General features: G+C 45.4%; 1 protein-coding gene across 1 annotated transcript; it reads right to left on the bottom strand.

The window, feature by feature from the left end:
- Positions 1 to 2,465: 2,465 nt before the first annotated feature.
- Positions 2,466 to 11,008, bottom strand: NMRK2 (nicotinamide riboside kinase 2). Its single transcript, XM_065422198.1, has 7 exons — positions 10,983 to 11,008; positions 9,251 to 9,341; positions 7,253 to 7,301; positions 6,897 to 7,068; positions 4,162 to 4,233; positions 2,990 to 3,096; positions 2,466 to 2,551 (listed from the first exon to the last, which is right to left on the bottom strand). The coding sequence occupies exons 1-7, from the start codon at positions 11,006 to 11,008 to the stop codon at positions 2,466 to 2,468; spliced, it is 603 nt and encodes a 200-aa protein (XP_065278270.1).
- Positions 11,009 to 11,288: the final 280 nt, after the last annotated feature.

Raw genomic sequence — 11,288 nt, 5'->3', positions numbered from 1 at the left:
GCTGACATGCTCTCAGCCCCCCCCCCAAACCCACTCTCTCTCCCCCCACATACACACAACACACTCCCTGTCACACTCCACCCCCACCCCCCCATTTGAAAAGCACGTTGCAGTCACTTGAACGCTGGGATAGCTGCCCATAATGCACCACTCCCAATGCCCGCTGCAAGTGCCACAAACGTGGCCACAGAAGCATAATTCCTCCTATGCCTCTCTAAAGGCCCAGGCTATGCCAGTTGGAGTTATTCTCCATGTCAAGCTCTATTTCTACATTTCAGCCTCCAGGCTTAGGGTTTGCACAACTATTGTACCTTTCTACTGCCTCGCCATGACTTCAAGCTGATTGTGAAAAAAATCCTGTTTCATCTTTGATTTTCCTCAAAAAGGCAAATAGAATAAAAGGAAACAAGATATAAGAACATAAGAATGGCCACACTGGGTCAGACCAAAGGTCCATCTAGCCCAGTATCCTGTCTGCCAACAGTGGCCAATGCCAGGTGCCCCAGAGGGAGTGAACCTAACAGGTAATGATCAAGTGATCTCTCTCCTGCCATCCATCCCCACCTTCTGACAAACAGAGGCTAGGGACACCATTCCTTACCCATCCTGGCTAATAGCCATTAATGGACTTAACCTCCATGAATTTATCCAGTTCTCTTTTAAACCCTGTTATAGTCCTAGCCTTCACAACCTCCTCAGGCAAGGAGTTCCACAGGTTGACTCCAGTTTTGCTGCTATTTATGGCTTGGCTTAAAAAAAAAAAGCCACAGGTTACTTGCCGTGTTCTTACAGTAAATTTTGCATTTGCGTCAGTCTTGCCAGATGAATAACTGGAAAAAAGCAAAACTCCTCGTGACATTTACAGCTCGTGAAATTGCGACTGGGGTATTCTACTCCATTTGCTAGGAAGCTTTTGCCAAGTGCACAATTTATGATGTGGGTAAAAGAGCCCCTCCAGGACACGTTATTTTGATCACACTTCCAGCTGCTTGATTCTGAAATGGTATTGACGAGGGTTTTGTCCAGTGTATGACTGATTAGCACAGCACTTGAGCATGTCCTTAACTTTGAGCATGAGGATAGGCCTGCTGAATTCAATCAAACTGCTCACGTGCTTGAAGTAGATGTTTAAACATTTGCAGGATCAGGATCTATATTAGAACTTGAAGATGTTTCAGGACAAATACCTGAAAAACCTTTTCAGGAGTGGTTCAATTTCCCAGTTCAGATCAGTCTTAGTTTAATATTAAAGTCTGGGCCGATTCTACCCTCACTCACATCTGTGCAATCTCAGCGAAGTCACGGGCAGTGCCAAAGTGCAACGGTGGTCCCGATTCTGCCCACTGACTTTTACACTCCATAGCATGGCCATTTCTGCTGTTGACCCAGTCCTAGTAACTGGGGAATTCAAGACTGAATCACTTTCATGCTCAGATTACAAGATGAAGAGGAGACATGAGCTGCCACTTAAAATTCTTTATCTTACAAAAGGCAGTTGACTATAGAGTGTGAAACAGACCATTGTGCCCGTGTGCTGAGAGCCAGCAGCTGACCCAGCGTTCCCCTCACTTACTAGTTCCCCCAGAGAAACCCTGATTGAGGGGAGGAAGACTTAATTATCTACTCAGACTGGGGGCTGATGAGCTAAGGGGTTAATTATCCCATCAGCTGAGACGGTAGTTCAAAAGCACAGGCCCTAGGTACAAAGGGGAGGCTAGCAGAGCCCAGGGGAAGATAGGTTTCTGGCTGGTGAGAGGCTCTTTGCTGCTGCTGCTTCTTGGAGACAGGGCTGAGGATTGAAGGACGCTATAGGTAGATCTACTGCATGGGGATTGTGGTGGTAACATCAATAATCTCACAGAGGTGTTGATAATTAAGAGGCATCTGACTGTGGAGAACTCCAGGGTGGGAGAGAAACTAGCTTTGTGAAAGCCACAATATTTTAGGGTAAGTGCAAATTTGGTTCAAGCATAAAATAATATGTCGAGGTTTGGCTGACACACAGCTAATTTCCTTCCGATCAGCATGTTTTAAAAAACGTGACCTTAAAAGTGGTATCACAAGCAATAAAACAAAGGTTTAACATCGGCTCAAAAATACAGGCAGACCAGATGGTGGTTTTCTGACTGTTTCGTGTTTCGTTATAAAAATGCATCTTAAACCATTACATATTTAAACCAGTGGAATATAAAAAACTGCCTGTGGCTGAGTTGTAAATAACTTCTCCATTTTTTTTTTCAATTATATACATAAGAGTGTTTCCAAAGGACAGTATGTGACTGGTTTACACAGAATTCTGTAGGGTTTATCTATCTTCTAATGTCTAAAGTACTATTTACATCAAATCTGGATCTTTAGCTCTCCTCAGACCCTGAAACGCAAGAAGAAAATAATACCCGAGTATGGAAGGAGTGTGCTGTTTCAGTGGGGGCAACCAATACACAGAGAAGCAGATGTATATTTCCCTATGAACAATTGAAAAGCATGTTCTGAATCTCTTCGAAGACCTGATGGCACAGGTCATCTCTGGACTTCAAGCCATCCAGATAAACTGAAAAGGGGGAAAAACAATCACTGATCAGTTGCAGTCAGAATGGCATTTGTGAAGGTCAAATTTCAAAAGGCACTTGAACCATGTCATGCAGGTGGCCAGCACAAAATAATCCCCGGCCCCAAAACACCTACATTTTCAACCAAAATAAATCTCATTCCACGGAGTCTCTCAGGTTGGTTTAGACTTCCGGGAATAACCTGTTCCTAGGGCTGCATGGTTATAAATAACACTTTGCCTTTGAATGGTGTTTTCTAATCAAAGCTGTTAGCTACCCCTGAGCAATTTCATTGACGTTAATGAGGCTGCAACCAGGCCAGTGTTCTTGGCTTCATCACAAGCAAAATAGCAGGCAGTAGAATGACAGGGAATAACCTCCTGGAATGACGTCTTGCCTGCCTTAAATCAGCAGCACCGTTTGCAGTGAGAGTAACTTACCAGCATCAACCTCATGGGTCTCCATTTCCTTCCTGTATTTTAAATACATGGGCCACACGTGTCCATCGAAAAGACCAGGTGGGTCAGGTATAGGATAATGGCGTGTACTGTGGGTGTTAAAAGGGAAAGGAATCTGTTAGATTACTATGTTTCATTGTGTCTGGCACCATAGGCGCCGACTCCGTGGGTGCAGCGGGGCTGGAGCACCCATGGGGAAAAATTACCGGGTGCTCTGCACCCACCGGAAGCCAAGCTCCCCCCACCCCCGCCTTGCCTCCTACCCCCCTCCCTCCCAGCGCTTCCCCTGTCCGCCGCCTAACAGCTGTTTGGCAGCACTTAAGACTTTATGGGAGGGAGGGGGAGGAGCGGGGACGCGGTGCACTCGGGGGAGGAGTGGAGAAGAGGTGGGGTGGGGACTTGGGGGAAGGGGGCAGAATGGGGACATAGAGGGGGCGGGGACTTTGGGGAAGGGGGTGGAATTGGAGTGGAGCAAGGGTGGTCCAGGGATGGGGCTGTGGAACGGGGGCTCGAGCACCCATGGGGCAGAGGGGAAGTCGGCGCCTATGTCTGGCACAATGCTAAAGACCAAAGGCAGGTATCTAATGGTCCTTCAATAGTATATGTGTAATGAGATTCCTTCCTAGGTGGTGTGCTGGGGAGTGGGTTAGCACTGGAGCCGGTTTTATTTTTTTAATGGCGATTCTTCAGGCTGATGCCAAGACTATTTGGTGACGGGGCCGCGTGTTGCCCGTTGAAATTTTGTTGGTTGCTTTCAGGTTTACAGAGCCATCAAAGACACAACACTTCAACTCTGCCCTTAAAAATAGAAGCCCTCACATCATAACCAATTCAATCCCAGGCCTTCTCCTTCGCCTTCCACCCCGCTTTGCAAAAATGGTGAAGTCTGAGGTTTCCTAAGCGAGTTAAGTGCCCAGAGACAATAAGAGTTGGACATTTCAGGAAGTAAAGCTGTCTTTGGAAATGCCCCATTAGCTGGCCTCGTCCTCTGACTGGCTTGAAAGTTTGGAATTGGAACTTCAGTTGGAAAGTGATGTCAATACATATAGTATTGAATCACAACAGTCACGTGACTAATACGCGGTCTTGCCTACGTGCGCAGAACCTATAGCAAAGCCAAATATTATTAAACGTAGCTCAAGCGACTAGCTTACCTCCTCCTCCTCTTGCATTCGTCATAGGGAACTGTCAGATAGTAGCGTTTGTTGAACAAGTCGGTCAGTGGTCTGGGGAAGCAGGGGAAAAAAGGCAACACTAGATCACTACTAGATCACTTATCTCCTCAGACGGAGAGACAAATGCTAGTGGCCACGCTGCGACAAATAGAAGCTTTCTACATTTCCTCTATGGCTTGGCGTGCCATTGCTTCAAATTCTGCAGCAGACAATGTTTCAGTCAGCCTGAAATTTCCAAATACTCGTGCGTACTACACAGAAGTAAGGTGTCTAAAGGGGCTCGAACAGCCAGATTTGGCACAAGAAAGCTAGTCAGCCTGTGATCCTAGGGGGAAAAACTATGCAGGCTGTTAATTCTTTCACATTTGACTTGAATTATGTTCCTACTAGGTTGAAAAAACACTCACTGGAGAGGTCAGATCAGACCAGAGGATCACTGCAAGACCAATCAGATTTGTACAGCAGGGTTGAGCAAAGTTTGACTGACAGAATTCTGATACCTCCCATGAAGGCTCCCAGAATGCAGCATTCCATCTTGGCCTACAGATAGGCTGTTCACTTCAAGATGGAGCCTTTCATAATGGGACCCAAAGTCTCATTTGGGCAACACTGCTCCACTTCATTCAGGCACTGTACAGGCCTTGGGGACCCTAGGCAAGTTACCGATGTAGTCTTCAAAGGGGCTCTCCTAATATGTAGTCTGTGGAGACAACCCTTTTACATTTGACGTTCAGCTTCAGAAAGCAGATTGCCTGTACCTGTGAAGCTTGATAGACTCAGCGTTTAAACATCGAGCAGGTGTCATCGTACATGCTGTCCCCGCAAAACCAGCCACCGAGGGTAAGGCCAGAAGGGACCGTTGTGATCATCTCGTCTGATTTCTTGTCTAACACAGGCCAGAGAACTTCCCCGAAATAATTCCTTGCGTAGATCTTTTAGAAGGACTTCCAAACTTGATTTAAAAATTGCCAGTGAGGGAGAACCCACGATAACCTTCAGTTAATTACTCTCACTGTTAAACATTTATGCCTTATTTCCAGTCTGAATTTGTCTAACTTCCAGCCATTGGACCGTGTTATGCCTTCTCTGCTAGACTGAAGAGCCCATTATTCAATATTTGTTCCCCATGAGGGTACTGTTAGATGGAAATCAAGTCGCCTCTTATCCAGTTGAGAGCTAAGATTCTGATGCAAGGCAACTGTAACGCTTCTTGGAAGTCTCATAGTTGTCGACTGTATTTCACTAAAGTTACATTAAGGTTATATGTGTGGACACATAAGTCATGGAGACTTCCATGTCCCTCCTTCTCCAGCCTAGTACACTACTCCCCACCTCCAAAACTAATTTTTCACTGCAAGAAGAGTGCAGAAAAATGTTTTTCTCAAATGTGAAATTAATTGCTGAGCTCAGTCCAGTTCCTAATTGAGATTTACCTCACAGGAGGCTATTAGACGGCTTTCCCTTCACCCTGTCCCTGGGTTCTTGTCACGCAGACAGAAAGCAGAAGACCAGAAGTCCAAAGTGCAGGCAATGCCATGTTTATTGGGGTTAGTTTCCAGCCAGCATGTGACGCTGCTGAGCCTTGTTTCCTAGTGTCCCCTCTCCCCCTCCTCAGCAGGTAATGCACGCCCACAGTCCCACCCCTTACAACTTAGGGTCATGTTCTGTTTTGGGCCTGGGGTCTTCATCCCACCTCTTGTACCCCTTGGGAGGGGTAAGGAGTGAGGTTGTACTACAGTCAGGGACAGGCATTTCTTTGGTCTTTTATACCTCCCCCCCATCCCTCTTTGCCCCGCCCGACTGGTTGCTTGACCTTGCCTTGAGATAGGGGTTGAGGCAATCTTAAAGTGTGCTCCCCAGTAACACGTTAACTGCTCTTAGCTGTTCCCATTGTACTTACAAACCCATCTGGAAGCACCATACACAGTGTCTTTTGTCCTTTGTTAGGACATATTAGTAGAAGATATAAGAGGATCAAAAAGTCAAACCCAAAATTCTATCCCAGGCTAACAAACAAACCTATGTACTAACAGAGGCCAAGGACTGAATGGGCTTGGAGAATAAAGTATCTTCTTGATCCCATCAGTGATCATTGCCAGTCTAGGCTGAGACATGCTGGCAGGAGAACATAGGAGGGAAGTTTTAATGACCACTGCAGGATCAGTGGGTAAGGAGCTCTGGTCTAAGCAGAAGTCTGGGTGCCTGTCACTCCCAAATTCAAATTCTGGCTCTTGATTAAAAACTTGCCTTGAACAAGTCAATCTCTATGGGCTGGTCTACACTGGGGGGGGGGGGGGTGTCGATGTAAGATACGCAAACTTCAGCTACTGAAGTCGAAGTATCCTATTCGACTTACCCCGCTGTGAGGACGGTGGCAAATCAACCGCCGCGGCTCCCCCATCGACACTGCTTACTCCTCCTGACGAGGTGGAGTACGCGCGTCGATTCGGGGATCGATTTATCGCGTCTAGATGAGACGCGATAAATCGATCCCCGAGAGATCGATTTCTACCCACCAATCCGGGTGGGTAGTGAAGACGTGCCCTATGTGTCTGTTTCCCCATCAGTAACGTGGGGGAAATTCTTCCCTACGGCACCTCACAGCAGCACTGCAAGGATCAGTTAACTAATTGCAAGGAGGCTTCGGTGCCCAGAGCTCTAAATCTAGCCTTTTCATTGCCACACATTTGTCTGTAAATAAAAAGACATTTTACTTGTAATTGTAAAGCAGGAAGCCTTCAATGACCAGGATGTGGATCTCCTCTGGGACGGGTTCTTTAGAGTTAGGCCTAACGTTCACCCCATGGGAACGGGCAAACTTCCTTGGCTCCTCAATCCACGCCTGCACCGTGCTCACCATTGCATCCATATCCAACGATTCCAGCGCTAGTTAGAAGAAAGTAAGGCGGGGAAGTCAAAAGCCACAAACCACAGAGGCATGAAAGTGTGTAAATATAAACTTGTCATATAGAATTATGGAAATTTACCATTAAATCTTAATATTAGAGTGAAAAAGAAATACTTAGGAAAAATATACATTACTGCTTCCTACAGCGATCACCGCTCTTACCATCCCATTGTTTAAAGCCGTCTTCCCCGACTTCTATCTGATCTTGTGGCTGAAATATAGTGAGCAATAAAACAGGGCTGCAAAGGCAGGGTGATCAGTTAGCTAAGACAAGATCACAACCTGGGCACTGCTGCACTACACAACGGAGCAAGTGTTCATTTAACAAACCGGCTGCCGCCTCCTTCTGGGGGGGAAATCTGACGGGGCCTTTTGACAGGTCCCGCAGCCTGAGAGCTTCAGAAAGTTCGTTTGCTCTCTTGTCCCCGGGGGCTGCTTCTGACAAAGGATTCTAAGTTTAACATAGTCTAATAATGCCAGATCTGATTAGATATAGGACCATGGTTTTTACACAAAGAAATAGAATCTTCGGATATAAAAAACACAGGTAGTATTAAGTGACAATTGCTAGATCACATGTTCAGCATAGTAGGAATTAGTGTAACGAACACGTCCAATAAAAGCTGTACGTCAGCATAGTAAATCTTGCTTCATCTTAGCTGTGCTTTCAAGAACCATTTATAAATTAAACATGTCAGAGTGAAATTATATATTTTACAGAAAAAATTAGCGAGAACTCCACCCCCTTTACCCTAAACTCCTATTAGCATTCATCTAGCTGCATTTTGTGGGTTAGGGTGAAGAAATGCTCCCAATTTAGCAATATATACAATCTATTTAGTTCTATTCAGTAGGGTGTGTATGCTTATGAAGGTCGGACAAACAGCTTATAGGTTTGTCAGCACAGGAAAATCTACGAGGCTGGGGGTATCGTGTTATTAAAATAGGATTGCTCCAACCGTATCATCATAACATGGCTTGGTCTTGCCTAGATCAGTGGGATCAAACTATGGTATAACCCAGGGGTAGGCAACCTATGGCACGGGTGCCAAAGGCGGCATGCGAGCTGATTTTCAGTGGCACTCCCACTGCCCGGGTCCTGGCCACCGGTCCGGGGGGCTCTGCATTTTAATCTAATTTTAAATAAACCTTCTTAAACATTTTAAAAACCTTATTTACTTTACATACAACAATAGTTTAGTTATATATTATAGACTTATAGAAAGAGACCTTCTAAAAATGTTAAAATGTATGATTGGCATGCAAAACCTTAAATTAGAGTGAATAAATGAAGACTCGGCACACCGCTTCTGAAAGGCTGCTGACCCCTGGTATAACCATTGTGAAAATTGTTAGTGTGAAACACAATTCAGGAACATGTTCTAACGTGGCTTGGTCTTTGACATCATCTGGGCTTGATCCAACACACCCACTACCTCCAATGGGATCTTTTTCCACTGACTTCCATTGGCTTTGGCTCAGGGTCCTTCAGAGGTAAAACAGAGCTAATGGTGTTAGACAGTCCCCTGACATAATACTCTTCCTGGCCCAGCTCCTGAAAGGTATTTTGACTCCTAACTTCCATTGAAATCAGTGACAGTTAGGAGCCTGAATACTTTTGAGGATGTGCCTAAAGGACGATAGATTGGTTTGGCTTTGTTTTAAATTATAAATGCCGACCTGCTTGCAGCTTTGTCATAAAAGATCATTTGAAAGCACCAGAAAGAGAATGATAGCAAGAAAGGGTCAAGGTAGGGACAAACTAGGAAAATAATTTGAAATAAAAGCAAAAAAAAAAAAGTTCCTTTAAAACCGTGGGCTGATCTAAGGTTAGATGCGCTTGCTTTGAAATTAAAACTCAAGGAGATCGGCTGTGGAAATGATCATTTCCACAGCCTATGTTCCAAGCTTGTTGGCCTAACACGCTGGGTTCCACATACTGTGTTGAAACTAACACACTAGCATTTAGTAAAAGGCAATTGTATTTCAGTCTGTCCAAAACAATTCAAAAGTGAAATATGTTCTTCCTAAACAACTTAACCTCACAAACGCACACCGAACGTCCCTATGGTACATACTTGACATTGTACTAAATAGAGAAATACATTAAATATATAACTATTTCTAAATCCATTAAATAGGCAGAGTAGTTATACTTACCTTGTAAAAATCATCTTGATGGACAACACAACAGTTTGGAAGTGCTTTGATAAGCCGGTTGGTCAAAGTGGTTTTGCCACCGTTGGTCACGCTAAATAGAAAATTTGAAGCAGCATTGGGGAAGATGCATTAGTTCAATGGGCAATGACTGCCGACTAACAGCACTTCTTCAGAGGGTATTTCCATTACAACCATGTCTATTTGCTTCTGCATTATATGAATTAAAAAGAATCTTTAATCAAGAATTCTGATTTGTGGCACGTGTTGAAGGCCAGCAGGCTCCACACTGTTTGCCCTGATGGAAGGAAGGGATATTTCTTACATTAATTCCATCACTTTCGCTTCAATATTTCTTGCCCCCGCAGGATCTGGCAAAAGAGGCTAGGGACAGCATCCCTGCCCGTCCTAATAGCCATTGATGGACCTGTCCTCCATGAATTTATCTAGTTCTGTTATAGACTTGGCCTTCACAACATCTCCAGGGTCCTCCTCTCAAGAACCAGAGCCAAAGGGGAGGACCCCTCCAGTCAGAGGGAAAGTCCCCCTGTCCTTCAGATTGTTCCCCTCAGTCTCAAATGGGGGGTGTTCTATGAAACCTCTAGTTAAATTGCTCCCCTTTTGGGGGCCCAGGATCTCTGCCATGTGTGTTTCAATGAGAGCCCTGACATCTCTCTGAGACCCATGTGGCTTCAGCCCTGAAGGGGCAAAGTTGCTCACTTAAAATATTGCCCCGTCTTTAAATCCTGGGACTATGAACAACGAACATGAGCAGACGTCTCCCAGGGATTCACTCGATGGGGACTGGCCCAGGCAGGCACCCTTTTGATGAACAAGCCATTTTAAAAATAGATTCCAAATGTCTTCTTCTTGGCATTGCTTTAGCCCCGTTACTCTGCTATCTGTGGGACTTAGGATACATCAGTTGATACAGCCAAGATCCTTGAGACTTTAAAAAAAATCTGCCACGAGAGGGAAACGCTTTAAACAGCTGCCTTAAAAATAACCCCAACGCAGGGAGTCTACCTTTGCTGTCCTGTGAATGAGTCTTGGGGCAGATCTGGATTCAAACTCCCACGTTCCCCCCACAACTGCATCCCCAAGCGGCGGGATTTTCCTCCCCAGAGGAGGGCGGGAGCCATCAGGGCTGAATGTGCCGACTTCGAACATTTCATTCCAAAGCTTTCACCCTCGCATGCTTTTTCATACCCTATACATCAGATCCTCCGCGGGTGTCCGTTGAATGGCCCGTGACAACCGGCACCCGCAGAGGATCTGTCCCCTGCAGTCACCCAATTCTGGAGGTTCATGCAGATCTACTTCCCAGTCTCATGCATTTGGAGGGGAAGGAAAAAAAGACCCTTCTTTTTGGATCCATTTTAGGAAGCTTTTCCATCAACTTCCCCGGTTGTGCAATGGAACACTTAAAACCTCACTCTGCCTTGAAAGGCTCTTTCGTTTTCTTAGCTGTTTAAACCGACTTAGAAATCACGGATAAAGATAAAGCTTTTCTGGCTTCAGCTCCCTCCCTTTATTACTATATAAATCCCAACCTGCGGAACTCTCTGCAGGCAATAGAACAAGCATGATCTAGTGTTAGGAGACATTAGTGCTAGATTTTTGCCTTATTTAAATCCCCGCCTTATTACCACATAAAAGTACATATCATCTTCACGCCCCAGGGCGTGCCGCGCGCAACAACAATAAAAAGCAGGAAATAAATGCAGTGACGTACCCCCCTATACCTATGATGTATTTCATCTTCCGGGAGTTGCGTCCTCAGCAGCAATGGGGAGGGAAGAAACTTGGATTCACGAGCAGAAAGGATGCAGAGCTAATGCCTGATCCTTTCTCTCTAAACGAGTGCCTGTCTCCAGCCTCTCGCTCTCAGCTCTGCTTGCAAGCTGCTGGACTACTTCATTGAGGAAAAAAGACGTGGGCGCCTTTAATTTATACCCTGCTTCTGCAATGACCTCCCCCCTCCCTCAGCCTTTCCGTGCCCCACGGGGTGATGGAAAAGCACTATGACTATCATGAGATG

Source organism: Emys orbicularis, chromosome 24 (assembly GCF_028017835.1).
Source record: "Emys orbicularis isolate rEmyOrb1 chromosome 24, rEmyOrb1.hap1, whole genome shotgun sequence".
Lineage (NCBI taxonomy): Eukaryota > Metazoa > Chordata > Testudines > Emydidae > Emys > Emys orbicularis.
Note: the sequence above shows the minus strand (reverse complement) of the source record. Positions and strands in the feature narration are given on the sequence as shown.